The sequence below is a fragment of the Jaculus jaculus genome, chromosome 8 (genome assembly GCF_020740685.1).
Source record: "Jaculus jaculus isolate mJacJac1 chromosome 8, mJacJac1.mat.Y.cur, whole genome shotgun sequence".
NCBI classification, from domain to species: domain Eukaryota; kingdom Metazoa; phylum Chordata; class Mammalia; order Rodentia; family Dipodidae; genus Jaculus; species Jaculus jaculus.
Window position 1 is genome coordinate 7,631,616 of NC_059109.1, and position 18,978 is coordinate 7,650,593.

At 51.2% G+C, this 18,978-nt stretch overlaps 1 protein-coding gene across 3 annotated transcripts in view; it reads right to left on the reverse strand.

Moving 5' to 3' along the window:
• Positions 1–4,393: 4,393 nt before the first annotated feature.
• The window catches only part of Kif6 (kinesin family member 6), a 391,803-nt gene continuing 377,218 nt past the window's right edge, over positions 4,394–18,978 (reverse strand). Inside the window, exons 20-23 of one of the 3 annotated variants that reach the window (XM_045157624.1) lie at positions 14,407–14,454; positions 13,626–13,715; positions 11,516–11,622; positions 4,394–4,450 (exon numbers count right to left, since the gene is read on the reverse strand). In XM_045157624.1, the coding sequence (XP_045013559.1) occupies positions 4,434–4,450; positions 11,516–11,622; positions 13,626–13,715; positions 14,407–14,454 (262 nt within the window). In that variant the 3' untranslated portion in view covers positions 4,394–4,433. Of the gene's footprint in view, positions 4,451–11,392; positions 11,623–13,625; positions 13,716–14,406; positions 14,455–18,978 lie in introns of those variants that run through there. The other 2 variants (XM_045157625.1, XR_006638595.1) reach the window with 2 other exon arrangements.

The following is an 18,978-nucleotide window of genomic DNA, read 5'->3' on the forward strand; positions in this document are numbered from 1 at the left end:
AGTTTTGGGGTTTAGTCAATGAAATCAGTTAGGAAATTACAGGAAACAATTTGACCCCTTTGAGGCTCACTTTGTAAGAGTTGTCAGAGGCGACCAGAGATGACATCTGGCGAGGGTACTTTTGGCCACATTTCTGAGACAAGATGTATCTGTGTCTCTATCCAGTGTCTCTTTTGTGAGATGTCTCCATTCTTCTGCTGGGAACATGAGCGGTCCACAGCCTGTGTTATTGCTGGAAATGCTTCTACTAGCTCTAGAAATGATTCTACCGGCTCCGGAAATGATCCCACCTGCTCAGAAATGATTCCACCTGCTCCGGAAATGATCCCACCTGTTCCAGAAATGATCCTACCTGCTCCAGCAATGAACCCACCTGTTCAGAAATGATTCCACCCACTCTGGAAATGATCCCACCTGCTCCCGAAATGAACCCACCTGTTCTGGAAATGATCCCACCTGTTCCAGAAATGATCCTACCTGTTTCAGAAATGAACCCACCTGCTCCAGAAATGAACCCACCTGCTCTGGAAATGAACCCACCTGTTCTGGAAATGATCCTACCTGCTTCAGAAAGGAACCCACCTGCTCTGGAAATGAACCCACCTGCTCCAGAAATGATCACACCTGCTCCGGAAATGATTCCACCTGCTCTGGAAATGATTCCACCTGCTCTGCAAATGATTCCACCTGCTCTGGAAATGAACCCACCTGCTCTGGAAATGATCCCACCTGCTCCGGAAATGATTCCACCTGCTCCAGAAATGATCACACCTGCTCTGGAAATGATCACACCTGCTCCAGAAATGATTCTACTTGCTCTGGAAATGATTCCACCTGCTCCAGAAATGATCACACTTGGTCTGGAAATGATCCCACCTGCTCTGGAAATGATTCCACCTACTCTGGAAATGATCCCACCTGCTCCGGAAATGATCCCACCTGCTCTGGAAATGATCCCATCTGCTCTGGAAATGATTCCACCTGTTCCGGAAATGATCCCACCGTTTCTGGAAGTATTTCCACCTGCTCCAGAAGTGATCTTATCTTCCCTGGAAGTAATCTCACCTGCTTCAGAAATTATTCCACCTGCTCTCTCCCTCTTTCTCCCCCGCTCTCATCTCTGAGTACTATGTCTTGCAAATTTAAACTACTTTGGCCTTCAGGCCTCCTAGCTGTTTCCTCAGCTCAGGAAGCCACTAGGGCTCCTCCTCCCTTTCCCATCCTGTTCTGTCACCTGGTGATGCTCTGCAGGCAGTACTTAGAGCCATCACAGGGGTCACCGCCTAACTCTCCTGTTTCCAGAGATCAGTGTCCAGGACTGCCTGTCACCTGGGTTTAAAAGCAGTTGCTTTGTGTATAATGTCTAGTGTTTAGCCATGAAAAACAGCAGAGTAAATCATTCATTGCCCCATATGACTGCCAGTCAGAACCTACCACGCTGAAGTGCTTCTCAACAGATGGCATGGGGGTACAGAGCGGACTCTTCTCTGAGCTAGTCATGTGCTGTGCATTTTAATTTCTATATCAGTCAGCTATTGCTACAAATGATGCAATGTAACGGATTGCCCTGACATCACGGGTTTGTGGCAAGAGGATTTATTGTCATGACCGTAGGTCTTGGGGTTGGCCTCCGTTCAGCCCATCTGCCAGCCTGGGAAGCTCGGCTTCAGTCTGGTGACTCCCTTGAGTGTGCTCACTGTATCACGTGCCGGGATACAGGCTGAAGGTTAGCGACTCTCATGTCCATCACAAGACGTCACTGGCGTGAAAGAGGCTAACCCAGGCCCTGCGGGCACATGTCCCTCCCCTGTTTTTGTCATGCATTGTGTCATTTTTCTTTCTTCTTTTTTCCCCCTTTACACAGACCTTGTGTAGGGAGTGTCAGCCACTGTGAGGTCATGAATATCAAGACCACTTTATATCTGGAAGACGGTATTTTAAGCATTCCTTCCCTTCCTTTGGCTCTTACATTCTTTTTTTTTTTAAATACTTTATTTTTATTTACTTATTTACTTGACAGAGAAAGAGGGAGAGAGATAGAATGGGTGCACCAGAGCCTCCAGCCACTGCAGATGAACTCCAGATGCATGGGCCCCCTTGTGTATCTGGCTAATGTGGGTCCTGGGGAATCGAACCTGGGTCCTTTGGCTTTGCAGGCAAACACTGTAACCGCTAAGCCATCCCTCCAGCCTCATCATGTCATTTTGTCATTGGTCAAAGCAAACCACAGAGCAAAGCCTGCATGTAGGAGGTGGAGGCACTCTCACCCCAGGGGCCATGACAAGCTTCCTCCTGCGAGGGACGGGCAGAGGTAGGTGGGTTCTGGCTGGGTCTAGTCACTGGTCAGGCTACTGTCCACATGTAGGCCTGGAGGGGACTCGGAACTACTTGTTACCTCTGCTCTGCTGAGCTTGGGTGGGGTACTGGAGAGTCCTTTGAAAACATTTATCCGTTCCCCCATCCCCCTTAGTTTTGGGGCAAGTGTACTGTGGGCCAGCCCAGGTCTGCGTCGAAGGCCCCGCATCCGCTGGGAGGGAGGTGTGGGCGGGGGACCACCTCAGTGGATGCCACTCACATGTGCATGTGACCCAGCAGTAGTACCCAGGTGGCCCAGGATTCCCAGGCTGGCTGTGTTTCTCTCCTCCCTGTTTCCTCTTCTGACCGCTCCAGGAGGCTCGTTCATACCCGTGTGGGGAAACACCACACATCTCTGTCAACAAGGCCTTTGGATCCAGGAGATTACGTCTCAGCAGGAGAGGAAAAGTCAACAGACGTTGGCAAGCGGTGGAGGGCTGAAGACGCCGAGGTTTGCCAGGAGCACAGGTTATCCGTTCGCAAGGGGCTCTGGGAAAGTTCTGTGTCGTTTCTGGTACTCCTGGGTGTGCGTGTGAATGCATTTGCATATGTGCCCTGTGGGCTCCTGGGGGACCTAGAATCAGTTTGTAAGGTCCGTGTGATCTTCATCTAATTCTGTGCTGGACACTGACTAGGTGCTGTGCAGACCGCAGGGACCAGGATCGGTTCCTGCCTATGAGGGCTGCAATCGCTCAGCCACAGGGAGTCGGAAGGAGCGAGACCAGCCTGGGACTCAGGCCCGGGCTCTGACTCTGTTTCCCACAAACTCAGGGGCTATTTATGTGCTGGAGTCACAGCAAAGAGCAGGGAAGCAGATTCCTGTTGCCACAGAGCTTTCCATCTTGGGCAGATGAGGGGCTGACCACGAACAAGCTGGGTGAGGGCAAGCCCAGTCTGCCCTTTGCTCCCGTTATAAACCAGCCTTGGCTAAGAAGAGCTCAGCTGGCCTGTCTAGCTTTGAGATGCAATGACGTCATTTTCTCCTGTGCCCTTTAACCCAAGCCTAAAAAAATATAGAGGGTTGGGGGGGGGACCTAAACATGCCAATTTTACTCTATCTCTTTGCCCTCTCTCCAGTGTCATGGGGTTCTTATTTATGGGTCACAGACACCAGGAACAAGGGAAGACATTTTTATTCAGCTGGCTGCATTTCCAGGCACCATGACTCCTTCCTCCATAGCTCCATCCCCCACACAAATGGCCTGGGAACTTCATCGCAGGCAACAGCCAGAGGAGGCTTGACCCACATCTGAGTTGCCGATCCAGGGTCCAGAGAGCCGGGAGGGTCACCAGGGCGCTATGTTGTCACCGCGGGGATGGGGAGATTAGCTCTTAATTCTACAGAGCCACATGTGGCTGGGTGAGGTGCAAGGCTCTTGCTGTGCCTCTCGAGTTGGCTCCAGGGCTCTGGGGAGTTGCTCCTTCGTTCTCTGGTGCTGTGAGGTCCTTAGACCGCAGGGCACATGGTTCCCTGGAGACCGTGTAGGTATAGGCCCTGCCTACAGTCATCCAGGGCATAAGGGGGATGATGGTGGAGAGTTTGTGTTTGGGATGCTGGCCATCAATGTACTCTGCATTCCACTACATGGCCTGGGGCTCTGAAGCCTCATCTGGTCTGCCATGGTCTGGTCATTCCTGAGCAGCTAGGGCAAAGGCAGGCTGCTGGCCATAGGCTGCCAACCAGCTGCGACCAGCTCTCCGGTGTTGCGCACAGGAAAATTTACCTACATCTACATCTCGGGGGGTGGGGGGTTGATCAGGGTCCCAGGGTGTTATCGTTATCTACCACAGTGAGCCGAACCCCTAGGTCTCTGGCATTGCCCAGCTCTGCTAGAAGCACCAACAGGACATTCTCCATCAACCCTGCCTAGCTTCTTGGGTGGACTCTCAGATACTGTCCTCACAAACACAGCTCCTGTCCTCTGGCCTCTAAGTCACCAGCTGTTATGAGTGGCCCGTTGGTCGCTTCTGAGGCCACGAGTGGGGGCTTGGTGCCGTCATGTGCAGCTCATTTTTGCAGCAGCGTGGTGGGTGGGTGGGTGGGTGGGGGATGGGCTCACAGGTCTCTCCTCGGAAAATCAGTTGCTTCCCATGCCTGAAAGGAGATAGGATGCCATTGGTAAGGCTGTGCCTGTGGGCACTAATGTTCTTTCTAGGACTGAGGGGGCTGGGAGGAGGCTTCTGGTCACCCCACCCCCGCACCCATGCCCTGCTTATCAGGCCCAATTTACTCTGTAAGCTCTGGCAGGAGAGGCTGCCTCTATCCTGAGTTAAGGTTTCATCTCTCAGTGGACACCCCCACTCATTTCCAGGAACCCCAGGGTTTTCACTGATGCTCCCACTTCGTCCTCAGGAGAGACCCTCCTTGCTTGTGTCAAGGGGGTGGGTGGGTGGGCATGGAGTATATATGCGTTCACATGTTGCACGTGCAAGTGGAGGCCAGAGGTTGACATCAGATGCCTTCCTCAATTGCTCTCTATTATCTATCTATCTATCTATCTATCTATCTATCTATCTATCTATCTATCTATCTATCTATCTATCCATCCATCCATCCATCCATCCATACATACATACATACATACATACAATATATATATGTGTGTGTGTGGATTGTTTTTTCGAGGTAGGGTGTCACTCTAGCTCAGGCTGACCTGGAATTCACTCTGTATTCTCAGGGTGGCTTCAAACTCATGGCGATCCTCCTACCTCTGCCTCCCAAGTGCTGGGATTAAAGGCGTGCGCCACCACGCCCGGCTTCCCATCTTATATTTTGAGAGCTTGTTTGGAAGTTCTAGTAGGGGAGCACAGCTACTCATGTACCCTTGACCAAAGACCGCTCCTCCTCTACTCGGGGAAGGTCGTCCTCTTCGACTGAGCATGCAGCTTCGGGAGGTTTGCACACGGAACGGTGAGGGAGGAAGGGGACACCCACCTAGCCAGCCTGATCAGCCGAAATAAACCTGGCTATCAATGGGGTGACAGATGTCACAGCCAGATCGCCCTCACATCCCATCTTATTTTTTTTTTTTAATTTTTTAATTTATTTTTATTTGAGAGTGACAGACACAGAGAGAAAGACAGATAGAGGGAGAGAGAGAGAATGGGCGCGCCAGGGCTTCCAGCCTCTGCAAACGAACTCCAGACGCGTGCGCCCCCTTGTGCATCTGGCTAACGTGGGACCTGGGGAACCGAGCCTCGAACCGGGGTCCTTAGGCTTCACAGGCAAGCGCTTAACTGCTAAGCCATCTCTCCAGCCTGCCATCTTATTTTTTGAGACAGAGTCTCTCTCTTTCTTTTTGGTTTTCCAAGGTAGAGTCTCGTTGACGTCTGGTCTCTACGTGCACCCACACCTATACATGCGTGTGCACCCCCCATAGAGACGTGCACAGTCACATGCACACACACCCTATACACAGAAATGCAAATGCAGTGCAGAATTTGAGCTCCACCCTGGGCTTGCAGCATCAGAATTCACATTTTAACAACTTCCACAGCTCTTTAGGGGGGCGGGGCAATTGGCGAGAACACAGGTAATCTGCTTAAAGCTTGGCCGGTATGATAAGAGAACTTTTGAGATCCTTGGGTGAAGTGATGAACACAACACAAAAAAACCAAAACAATACAAAACAGGGCTGGAGAGATGGCTTAGCGGTTAAGGTGCATGCTTGCGAAACCTAAAGACCCAGGTTCAATTCTCCACGTCCCACGTAAGCCAGATGCACATGGTGGCGCATGCGTCTGGAGTTTGTTTGCAGTGGCTACAGGCCCTGGTGTGCCCATTCTCTCTCTCTAATAACTAAATAAAAATAAAAAGATCTTAAAACGAAACAAACAAACAAGATAAAACAATTGCTGTGAGCAGGCAGGCTGCGGCTGAGGGGTGACATGGGAGAGAACAGGGCAGTGACCACTGCCACCCAGGTGGACCATGGGGCCCAGCAGTGGATGAGGAGGGAGGGAGGTCTGTGCGGTCTTGCTGAGGAAGGACTACTGACTCCCATTGTCCACTGAACGTGGCGAGGAGGGTAGAAACTGCCAGGAGAGCCCATGGTCCTTCAGGGCCCATGCTGTGTGTAAGTTCCCTATGGATTTCAGCAGGGGTGGTCCTTTAAAAATGATATTTTTATTTATTTGCAAAGAGAGAGGAGAGAGAGAGAGAGAGAGAGAGAGACAGAGAATGGGTGCTCCAGGGCCTCTAGCTACTGTCAAAGAACTCCAGATGCGTGTGCACACATTGTGCATCCAGCTTTATGTAGGTACTGGGGAATGGGACCCGGGTCATTAGGCCTTGCAGTCAAGAGCCTTAACTGCTGAGCCATCATTCTAGCTTGATGTCCTTATTTATTTATTTTTTGTTTTTTTGAGATAGGGTTTCGTTGTAGCACAGGTTGACCTGGAATTTACTCTGTAGTATAGGGGTGGCCTTGAACTCACGGCAATCCTCCTACCTCTGCCTCCTGAGTGCTGGGATTAAAGGTGTGCACCACCACGCCTGGCTTTTGATGTCTTTTTTGAAAAATTATTTTTATTTATTTATTTGAGATAGAGAGAGATACAGAAATAGGCAGGTAGGGAGGGAGGGAGAGAGAGAGGAGGGTGGGGGAATGGGCTTGCCAGGGCTTCCAGCCACTGCAAATGAACTCCAGATGCGTACATCCCTTTGTACATCTTGCTTACGTGGGTACTGGGAAGTCGAACCTGGGTCTTTTGGCTTTGCAGGCAAGCACCTTAACTGCTAAGCCGTTTCTCCAGCCCTTATTTTTAATGACCAATCAAATCTTGATCCAATCTCAGGATGGGAAAGAAGCCCACATGGATCTCAGCTCTGGGGTACACTGCAAATTCCTGGAGGCCTTAAGAAACCCTGTCCAGGCCATACTCCTAGGATCAGGATCTGTGAGGATGTGCCAGTGACTGCAGCTCACAGCCAGGGTTCTACCCTTCTGCATTCATCTCTCCAGTACCAGAACTGATGGGGGCAAAACTGGGGCTACCTTGGATCTGAGGTCTCCTCTGTACTGTCCATGAGCAGCGTGGGTCAGGGCTAGGTGACGCCGGTGGTGGTGGGGGAGCAGAGGTTCTGAACTGACGCCTACCCTGAGGGTCCTGGGGTCCCAGATGGGCTGGCGAGGCAATGGCCAGGAAGGCACCTGCATGTTTCTGGCACATTCTCTGTGTACACCCCGGTTGAGTCATGGACTTCACGGGGCACCGGAACCTCAGTGACCACATGGTCCTGGGATGGAAGGTGCTGTCAGAGACATCGCTAAAACACATTCGACCTCACCACACGGGGCCAACTCTTGCCTCAGAGGCCACCTTCCCTACTGAGAGACACTTAGGGACATTGTCTCTGGAGAGGCCCACTGAAGCCTGCACAAGCCCATGCAGGGCGGACGAGGCCCCGGATTGAGGTCTGGCTCCTCACCGTCTCCTGCTCTTTGTCAGCCCAGGGAGTAAGGGCTCCCTCTAGCCAAGTGGGAGGTTTGTCTGAAGGTCTGGGAGGTCTCACCAAGGGGCTGTGGTAATGGGGGTCTCTCCTAGGGTCCTTTTGGGATGGGGATATTCCAAATGGAGGGGGCTAAGGGAGACTTTAAAAAGGGCTTCGCCAGGTGTGGTGGCGCACGCCTTTAGTACCAGCACTTGGGAGGCAGAGGTAGGAGGATCGCCATGAGTTTGAGGCCAGCCTGAGACTCCATCGTGAATGCCAGCCAGGTCAGCCTGAGCTAGGGCGAGACCCTACCTTGAGAAAGCAAAAGCCAAAACGCAAAACAAAGAGGACTTCTAGAAAGGGGGTAACGTAAAACCCCCGCTTGGCAGTGTGGAGAGGTGCGGGTTTGATTCCGTGGGTGACTAACGCCACTTGTGGGGGACATATAGCTGTCTGCAGATGCCCCTGGCAGGGATATAAATGTTCCTTGGGCATTTCTGGGAGTCCTAAATCAAACCTATTAATCTGGGCTCTTGGTGCAGTCTGAGAGTCTTATGCTAAATCGCCCTCTCTGGGCTTTTGTTCCCACCATAGCCACAAATTCCCAGTAATGAGTGCCCCAGAGAAGCCTTGACAGGGCCCGTGCTAAATCAAGAGCCTGGAGCGCAGGGCCAGCCTGCGCTGGCTTTGGTTGCGATGGTGCCCAGCTGCCGTTTGCCTGATAAGTGGGCCACCTACAAAGTGCTGCGTGGTGGGCCCTGGGCCATCTGCCCTGAGTCTGTGTCTGGAGAGGGCCTGACCTGGCGGGAAAGAGACCCTGCACCCTCCTCCCTGTGGCTTCCTTTGAGTCCTCATGGTCACTAAGAAAGCAGGATTTTTTTTTTTTTTCCTTTGAGAATACAAATTGGATCCTTGGAGCGTCTGTGTGATGAATGACTTGCAGCCAGCTGCTTGCTTGCAGAACAACGCTCTTAGCTGCAGGGCGGGCGGAGGCCCCTGGCTCTGCCCTCATGCCCATCTTGGTCTCTTCCCAAGGCTCAGCCCAGTGGGTGGCTCTTGGTGACTGTCTCTTTTAAGACAGTGTGGCCCATGGGAGAGGGTAGATCACCTGGGTTCTCCCGGCTCTGGCCTTATTTGCTGTGTTTTAAAACATACTTTAGTTTTGGGGCAGCTGGAGAGATGGCTTAGCGGTTAAGCGCTTGCCTGTGAAGCCTAAGGACCCCAGTTCGAGGCTCGATTCCCCAGGACCCACGTTAGCCAGATGCACAAGGGGGCGCTCGTATCTGGAGTTTGTGTGCAGTGGCTGGAGGCCCTGGCGTGCCCATTCTCTCTCTCTCTATCTGCCTCTTCCTCTCTCTGTCTGTCACTCTCAAACATTATTTATGAGAGAGAGAGAGAGAGTGACAAAGAGAGAGAGGCGTGCACTCCAGGGCCTCTAGTTACTGCAAGTGAGGTCCAGATATATGCACCACCTTGTACATCTGGCTAACATGGGTATTGGGAATTGAACCTTTTGTAAGCAAGTGCCTTTAATTGCTGAGCCATCTCCCCAGCCCTATCTTATAATTGTTTTTTTTTTTTTTGAGACAAGCCCAACAGACTGGCATTTTTTTTATGTGAGAGAGTGAGAGTGTGTGAGAGAGAGAATTGGCGCACCAGGGCCTCCAGCCCCTTCAATCAAACTCTAGGCACGTGCGCCCCCTCATGAGCATGTACAACCTTGAACGCTTGCGTCACTTTGTGTGTCTGCCTCACACAGGACCTGGAGAGTCAGTCATGAGTCCTTAGGCTTCACAGGCAAATGCCTTAACCTCTAAGCCATCTCTACAGCCCCCTTACCTTATAAGTATTTTTATTTTTTATTTTTCGAGGTAGGGTCTCACGGTAGCCCAGGCTGACCTGGAACTCTCTATGTAGTCTCAGGCTGTGCTTGAATTCACAGCAATCCTCCTACTTTTGCCTCCTGAGTGCTGGGATTAAAGACGTGCACCACCATGCCTGGCCCTACCTTTTTTTTTTAAACAGTTCTAGGAGGTTTTTGATTTCTGTCTTGATGTCTTTAATGACCTATTCATCACTCAATAGTGTGTTGTTTAATTTCATTGACCTTGTGTATTTTCTGTAGTTTCTTTTGCTGTTAATTTCCAGTTTTGTTGCCATGTGTTTGAATAGCATATAAGAAGCCAACAGACTAGCCTTTTTGTAATGAGAGAGAGAGAGTGAGAGTAACAGAAAGGGAAGGGCGGGGGGAGAATTGGTATACCAGGGCCTCTATCCACTGTGATAGAACTCCAGATGTATGCGCCACCTTGTGTGCTTGTGCGTCTGGCTTACATGGGATCTGGGGAGTTGAATATGAGCCTTTAGACTTCACGGACAAGTGCCTTAAACTGCTAAGCCATCTCTTCAGCCTTCATTTTTTTTTTTTTTTTTAATATTTGTTGAGACTTTCTTTGTGTCCTAATATGTAATCCATTTTAGAGAAAGTTCCATGGACTTCTGAGAAGAATGTGTAGCCTTTAGTATTTGGGTGGAATGTCCTTAGATGTCGTCTATGTCCATTTGATGTATGACATCACTTACCCCCAGTGTTTACTTGGGTATTTCATGTTAGCAAAATGGCTTGAGAGACACACATCAAGAAAAGCAGTTCTGGGGCTGGAGACATGGCTTAGCGGTCAAGCGCTTGCCTATGAAGCCTAAGGACCCTGGCTCGATTCCCCACGACCCACGTTAGTCAGATGCACAAGGGGGCGCACGCGTCTAGAGTTTGTTTGCAGTGGCTTGAAGCCCTGGCGCTCCCATTCTCTCTCTATATATCTGCCTCTTTCTCTCTCTGTCTGTTGCTCTCCAATAAATAAGTAAAAATAAAGCAATTTTTTTTAAAGAAAGAAAAGCAGTTCTGGACATGCCAAGGTAACATGAATCCTTTGGATTCTTGGGATGAGGCTCAGACTAAACTCAGGTCTGGGGAAGGGCATGAGGACTATGTCCCTGTAGGTGTCAGGGGGATGGAAGACACCCTTCCACAGCAGATGGTGAGGGTCAGCGACCAAGAGGAGTGACCCGTGAGGACAGCCGGGAGCGGCCTCCCCCTCTTCCTGTTGCCTCCCAGGTTTTTCCTCTGTGATGGATCGCATATCCTCAGCCTTCAAGTGCTGTTTACATCCATGGCTCCTTGGCAAGAACCACAGTCCAATAGGAGAGCTAGGTTTCCAGCCAGGGCTTCAACACATTACCAAACAGCCACCCGGCCCTTTCCTGTTTAGAGAAGGCTCTGCGACAGAGACAGCTACCTCTGAAGACACAGGACAAAAAGATCTGGCTGGGTGTCGTGGCACACGCCTTTAATCCCAGCTGAGGTAGAGGGTTGCCTGGAGTTCGGGGCCCGATCTGAGATTACATAGTGGATCCCAGGTCAGTCTGGGCTAGAGCGAGACCCTACCTCAAAAAACACAAACAAACAAACAACAACAACAACAACAAAAAGAGCTGAAGGTCTGGCAGAGGGGAGAGGGAGTCGGGCCAGGTGTAGTAGAAACCCCCAGAATGTCCACCTTCTTGCGGGGGGGGGGGTCCTGGTGTCTCTGGCCCAGCCCCTCTGGCCTTTCTGGAAGCAAGGTCCAGCTAATGGGAGGTGGCAAAGGTGTGACTGCAAGAACGTACTGGAAGCTTCCTCCTCTCAGCACCCACGTTCCGGAGAGTAGAGTCAGGAGGCATACTTACATTTCTTCTGCAGAATGTTCTGTCTGGCTCTGACGAATGCCAGGATGTCAGAGTCTGTCTGGCTGTCTCCGGTGAGAGGGACAGATGACACCGGTCTTTCGGGGACACTGGGGACAACCACATGTCACAATTCACTATGCCTTATAACCGAACTCCTCATTTACCTTCCCAGGAGCCTCTCAGCCGCTTACTATCTGTGTGGGAGCCACATCGATGCTTTTGCCATGCCACCAATCCTCCCTGCCTTGCGCTCTCTCATTGCCCTTGGGACAAAATTCAGAATCTGTGTCATGACCATTCAGGTCCTGTATATTCTTTTTTTTTTTTTTTTCTGAGGTAGGCTCTCACTCTGGTCCAGGCTGACCTGGAATTCACTATGTAGTCTCAGGGTGTCCTTGAACTCATGGTGATTCTCCTACCTCTGCCTCCCCGAGTGAGTGCTGGGATTAAAGGCAGATACGACCATGCCCAGCCAGGTCCTGTAAATTCTAACCCCGCCCCAAGACCTTGGGACCAAAACAGCCTTCTTTCCACTACTTTAACCAACCACATTCCTAGCCTTGGGTCTGCTCTAGCTGTTTCCTCTTCCTGCTGCTTCTTCAGACTCACTTTAAAATACTTTATTTATTTATGAAATACAGACAGAAAGAAAGAAAGAAGGCAGATAGAGGGAGAGAGAGTGGGTGTACCAGGACCTCTAGCCACTGCAGATGAACTCTAGACTCATGCGCCACCTTGTGCATCTGGCTTACGTGGGTCCTGGGGAATTGAACCTAGGTCCTTTGGCTTTGCTGGCAAGTGCCACAGCCACTAAGCCATCTCTCCAGCCCATCATTATTATTGTTTTTATTTTTTATTTTTAGAAAATATTTTTATTTATTTGCAAACAGAGAAAGATAGAGAGAAGAGATACAGAGAGATAGAGATGCCAGGGCCTCCAGTCGCTACAAACCCCAGGTGCACGCACCATTTCGTGTATCTGGATTTATGTGGATACTGGAGAATTGAACCCGGGTCACTTGGCTTTGCAGGCAGGTGCCTTAGCTGCCGAGCCATCTCTCCGTGCCCCTCCGGTTTCATTTTTCAAGTTCAATATGCTTTCTCTCACACTTGCTCCATCCTGTCACCTCCACAGCCCAGTCTTACCCAAACCAGCCACATTTGTCACCCATTTCTCCTTCGGCACCCCGACTTAGACGTGACATCAAAGTTTAGAGCTAGGTGCTCCCAAGGCAGAGGTTATTAGTGACCTGTCTCTTTAAAGCCATAACCCTATTCAGCTAATGTGCCACAGTGAAATAAACTACACTTCCCAGCCTCCTTTGCGGTTGTGGGGGGATTTCAAAGCAATCCCCTCACTAAGAGATGCTTGCCCTTCTCCTGATCTTTCTTCACCAGGCTTGAGAGCAGGCCCCTCAGGAGATCTCAGAATGGCACACTCCCCTGCCAGTCACGGGGCACCAGTGGTTCTCGCTGGCGAGAGTCCTTGAGAAGACTTGGACCACCCTGAGTGCACAGATCTGGCCTCGAGGTCAGGCCTGCCAGGACACAGTGGGCTCTGGGAGCAATGCCCCCCAGCTGCTCTTCCCTTTTATGCCTTCTGGAATGTTCTCTACCAGGAGATGGGAAGCAAGACTACTGGACAAAGCTCCAAGTACTTGGGGGGAAAATTCCGTCTTTTTTTTTTTTTTTTTTACATATTTATTAATGAGACAGAGAGAAGGAGAGGAGAGAGAGAATGGGTGTCCCAGGGCCTCCAGCCAGTGCAAACGAATTCTAGACACATGTGTCACCTTGTGCATCTGGCTTACATGGGTTCTGGGGAGTCTAACCTAGGCCCTTAGGCTTCTCAGGCAAGTGCCTTAACTGCTGAGCTACCTCTCCAGCCACATTCCACAGTCCTGAGAGTCTGGGTACGTGACAGTTTCTGGGGTGCTCTCAGGGGACAGAGTTTGGCATTAAGCCAGATGCACTTGTTTGCAGCTATTAGGTAAGCGCCTCTTGGGTTGTGGGGAAGCAGGCTTTTGAGCCCAATTTGCTTACTTCAGAGACTCTCCCAAGTATGAGAGAAAAAGAGAGGGGGGGTAGAGGGAGAGAGAGAGATACAGACCTGCCTTGCAGCTGGGTGCTGGTGTTGCTGGACACCAGACTGCGTCGGCTGGGGCAAGGTGAGGGCAGGATTTTCCTGGCATTTACATCACTGCAAATAACAACAAAACAAAAATAAACTGGCATACCAAGCCATGCCTTTAACTTTTTATTTTTTTTTTTTTGTTTGTTTTTTCGAGGTAGGGTCTTGCTCTAGTCCAGGCTGACCTGGAATTCACTATGTAGTCCCAGGGTGGCCTTGAACTCATGGCATCCTCCTACCTCTGCCTCCTGAGTGCTGGGATTAAAGGTGTGCGCCACCACGCCTGGCTCCATGTCTTTTACTTTTTGTCAGCTTGTTTCAGGGTTGATACTCAAGGCTCTTATGGACAGAAGGGTCCTATTCAAATTGTTTGAGTAATGACCTTCAATAAATTGATGTTTGGAGATAGGCTTTTGGTGAGTGGGGGAAGGTTAGACTTAGGGACACTATTGAGGGTGGGACCTTCCTGATGGGATTGGTATCCTTATATCCTTATGTGAGCACTCTGTCTGTCTGTCTGGACGGCATAAGAAGCAGGTGTCTGTAAGTCAAGAAGGGAGCCCACACCAGGGACTGAACCAGGAAACATGCTGTAGAATCCATGTTGTACTCACAACCCTCCCCACCAAGGGATGCCACAGGAGGCGGGACGTGAGGACAAAGCTCTCAAGACTGAGACTGGTGACCTCACGAAAGAAACGCCTGAGGTGTCCCTTGTCCCTGCCACTGTGGGAGGATGGAGCCGGATGGGGGCCCTTACCAGACATCCACTCCGCCAGTGCTGTCTTGGACTTCCCGGCCTTGGGGACTGTGACAAAAACATTGAAAACCAAATGAGTGAGGGATGTAGCTCAGAGGTTGAAGGCTTGCCTATCACTGAGGTGCAGAATCAAAACCAAACCAAAGCAAACGAACACCCAATTAAATATGAACCACCCAGACTGTTATTCTTATTTATTTTTAGCTATTTTTAAATACTTCTATTTAGTTATGCAAGGAGAGAGAGAGAGAGAGAGAGAGAGAGAGAATGAATATGGGTATGCCAGAGCCTCCAGCTGCAGCAAATGGACTCCAGATTCATGTGCCACTTTGTGAATCTGGCTTTACGTGGGTACTGGGCAATCAGACCTGGGTCGTTAAGCTTTGTAGGCAAGCGCCTTAAGTGCTGAGCCATCTCTCTAGCCCAATATTTTTATTTAGTTATTTTTTAAAAATATTTTTGTTTATTTGCAAGGTGGGGGGGAGAGAAAATAGGCACACCAGGGCCTCCAGCCATTGTAAATGAGTTCCAGATGCATGCACCACTTTGTGCATCAGGCTTTACACGGGTACTGGGGGATCAAACCTGAGTTATTAGGCTTTGTAGGCAAGTGCCTTAACCACGGATCCATCTCTCCAGCTCCTTATTTAGTTATTTGCAAAGAGACAGACAGACAGACACACACACACACACACACACACACACACACACACACACACAGAAGACAGAGAGAATGGTCTCACCAGAGCCTCCAGGCCCTGCAAACTCCAGATGCATATGCCACCTTGTGCATCTGGCTTTACCCATGTGAACACTGGGGTATCAAACCTGGATCGTTAGGCTTTGCGGGCAAACACCTTAATTGCTGAGCCATCTATCCAGCCCTGAAGGGCATCTCTTGTCCCCAGACCTTTCTGACTTGCCTCTCTTCTTCCCTGGCTCCCGTGGGGAGGGTAGTTTTGAACCGTCACATCCTCTCTCACCATCATGTTCTGATTCACCATAGGCCAAAAGCAAAGGCTTTGGACTGAAACTGTGAGTCCACATGAACCTTTCTTCCTTCAAGTTGCTTTTCTCAGGCATTTTGTCATGGCAATGAAAAAAAAAAAAAAAAAACCAACAAACCAGTCTTCTCAGACGGGGATGCCACGGTCTTGTATGTAGAGGCAGAGAGAGGCTCAGGCTGGCTTAAGATGAGGCCAGGCCTGGGGCTCACCATGCCTCTGAGTTATCAGATCTATGCCTTTTGGCCTCCCTGCTCCACTGACTGGCTCTAGGCTGGGTCTCCAAGAGGCACACTCTGGGTTTCCCCCTGCCCACACCTCTGCCCTGGGGTGGCCTCCCAAGGGGGGAGCATCTGGCAGCTCATCAAATGCTAGCATGGCTGCATGATGCGTACACCCCGGACTCCTGGCTGCAGATATGGGGGTGGGGGCACCCCTCTTGGGAGAAGAAGGGTGAGGTTTGCTCCCATGCGTCCCTAGTCTCGGTTAGACTGTGGGGGCGGGTCCTCTTCCATGTGCTGGGGTGGTTCTGGAGAGATGATGTCAGAGCCGACAGGAGCCCAATCAGTCTAGCTGGGACCTTCCTTTCACGGTTGGGGACACGCAGGCTGAGGCAGGTCTGGGCGACACACAGGTGGGCTGGATTTGGAAGGTCGAATCATCTGTCCAGGGTCGTCCACAGGCCCACAACCAGCTGTAAGCACTGCTCCTTGCCCAGTTCTGGTCTTCTGCCCTCTCCCACTGTAGTGGGCAACAGGGGCCTCTTATCCTGGGCCTGCTCAGGACCATGGGCAACCCCCCCAAAACCCCCACCAAAAACCAGGAAAGGAACTCAGAGCCCATTCCCCCCTCCCCATTTTCGGCTCATGCCCAAAGTTCACTTTCTATCCGTCTAGAGACTCTCTAAGGTGCCCTGAGGGTGGCACGCCTCTCAGTTGGGTCTGGGTGAAGGCTGCTGCAGGACCAGAGGCAGCCGCTAGGTGGCAGGCTGCGTGCGTTCTTAGAGGACAGCGGCCCTCTCTTGCAGCAGGCCTGGCCGAGCCAAGGCCTTTCCCTCTCCAGGTGTTTCCTTTACAGCAGGTCAAGGGCAGTTTGGAGGCAGTAGCAGATCTGCGCGACGAAGTCATCGGCACACAGATGGCCCGTTAACTTCATGAGCTCCCCGTGAGCCTTTCTTTAGATGCCAGGGGGAGCTCATAGGGCAGCTGCCAAACTGCTGGGGGCTGGGAGTTGGTAGCAGAAGAGATGGAGACGGAGAGCGCCAACGCACCATGGCAATGGAGAAGAGCAGCGCCCCCCCTTCGGAAGCCAGCTGCCTGGTCTGTTGCCTCACCCAACTCAGGCAGGAGGATGGCACAGGGTGAAGGCTTGGGAGATCCCCAGAGAAAGGGCTCCTCTGGTAGCTGAGCTGCCTGAGAACGCCCGGATGCCACAGCCCCGTTTCTGTAAGCCCCGGGAGGGTGTCGTTGGGGTCTTGCCCCCGCTTTTTGTCTAGCCAGCCTTTGGCACTTCTAACTGTTACCATGTGAAGATGGATCATATCAGGAATTAGAATGAATGATCTCTCGGGGCTGGAGAGGTGGCTCAGTGGTTAAAGGTGCTTGCCGCACAAACCTGCTGATCGGAGTTCGAAACCAGTCGGCGCCCACACAGAGGCAGACGCAACGTGGAGCAGATGTCTGTAATTCCGACAAGCCTATGACGATGAGAGGTGGGGTCAGGAGGATCCCGAAGCTCATGGGCAGGCTAGTCTGGCCTTCTCGGCAGCAAACAAGAGAGACTCTGCCTCCAGGAAGGTGGAAGCAGAGGACCCATCCCCTGAGGCTGTCCTCTGGCCTCCACGTGTGCTCCGCGTGCATACGTGCCCATAAACACACACACAGACTCACACACACACACACACACACACACACACTGAATTATCTCTTGCTTAATAAGTCCAGATAGGTAGCATTAACAATGACTAGATTTCCTGAGTGTTTAGTGTGAGTTACCCCCCAGGACCGAAGCTCCAGGCTTTCAGAGCTTGAACCTTAGAGGACCAACTACAGCCTGAACCGCTGGTAGCCAGAGCGGCTGCGTGGAGCGCAGGTGGAAAGCAGGCCCGGCTCTTGAAGGGCACGGAATAGGCTCCTGCTCATAGAGTGACGGCCGTGTCTGAGAGACCTTGGTGTGCTTCACAGATGACGTAAGGGGAGCCCAAAGTGTAAGGGGGGGATGGCGTGCCCAAAGCCGTGATGCGGGAGGAGTCAGTCATGGCTGGAACCACATGCTACACCCTTTGTGAATGTCTAAATGAGGACACCGTTGCACACCTTTGAATCCCAGGACCCCAACTGCAGAGTTAAAGAGTTAAGGAGTCATAGCCTCTCTCTCAGACCTGGCTTTCTTTCTCTCTTTTATGCTTTCAAATCTTTATTATCTATCTGAAAATTATATAGGTTGGGCTGGAGGGATGGCTTAGTGGTTAAGGTGCTTGCCTTCGAAGCCTAAGGACCCAGGTTCAATTCCCCAGGACCCACATAAGCCAGATGTACATGGTGGTGCAGGCATCTGGAGTGTGTTTGCAATGGCTGGAGGTCCTGGAGCATCCATTTTCTCTCTATCTGCCTCCCCCACTGTCATAAATAAATTTAAAAATTGTACAGGTAAAAAGACACGTGCCATCATGCCCAGCTTCTCCTCCTCTTCCTCCTTTTTTTTGTCGAGGTAGTGTCTTGCTCTAGCCCAGGCTGACTTGAAAGTCACTATGTAGTCTCAGGCTGCTCTTGAGCTCACAGTGATCCTCCTGCCTCTGCCTCTCAAGTGCTAGGATTAAAGGTGTATACCACCACACCTGGCTCAGCTTCTGTCTTTAAAAAAATGTATTATTTATTTGTGAGGAGAAAGAAAACAGAGAGAGAGAAATGAAAATGGATGTGCCAGGGCCTCCTGTCACTACAAACTTAACTCTAGACACATGCACCACTTTGTGCACCTGCCTTTACGTGGGTACGGGCGATCTGAAGCCAGGCCAGTAGGCTTTGCAAGCAAGTGATTTTACCTACTGAGCCACCTCCCCAGCCCTTCCTCTAGCTGTGTAAGGAAGCAGAGGATTGCTCTTTGAACACTATCCCCTTTGGAAAATCGAAAATCAGATTTTGTGGATCTATGGAGAGAATGGAAAGCTGTGATGGTTGGTGTTGTTCAGTCGGTGGGATTTGGAGTCACCTGGGAGACACACCTCCTGTGAGGGCGTTTCCACAGAGGCTGCATCGACTTCTCCCCCGGAGCAGGTGGTACCTTCCAACTGGAGGCCCAGGCGTGAGGTGGGGGGGGGAGGGGCTGTTTTCTGCTGCCTGTACTTCCTCCTGCGTGTGTCTGTCCCTGGTGCAGCTTTTCCAACATGAGCTCAAAACCAGAGACTCTCCTGTGAGCTGCAGGCCTTCAGCACTGGATTGGAACTGCTGAGTCCCCAGCTTCAAGGACGGGGCAGCCACTGCCTTGCCAGCGTTGCTGGACCACGCAACCCCTCTTGTGTAGGCCCATCTAATAAATCCTGAGCACAGCCGGGTGCACGCCTTTAATC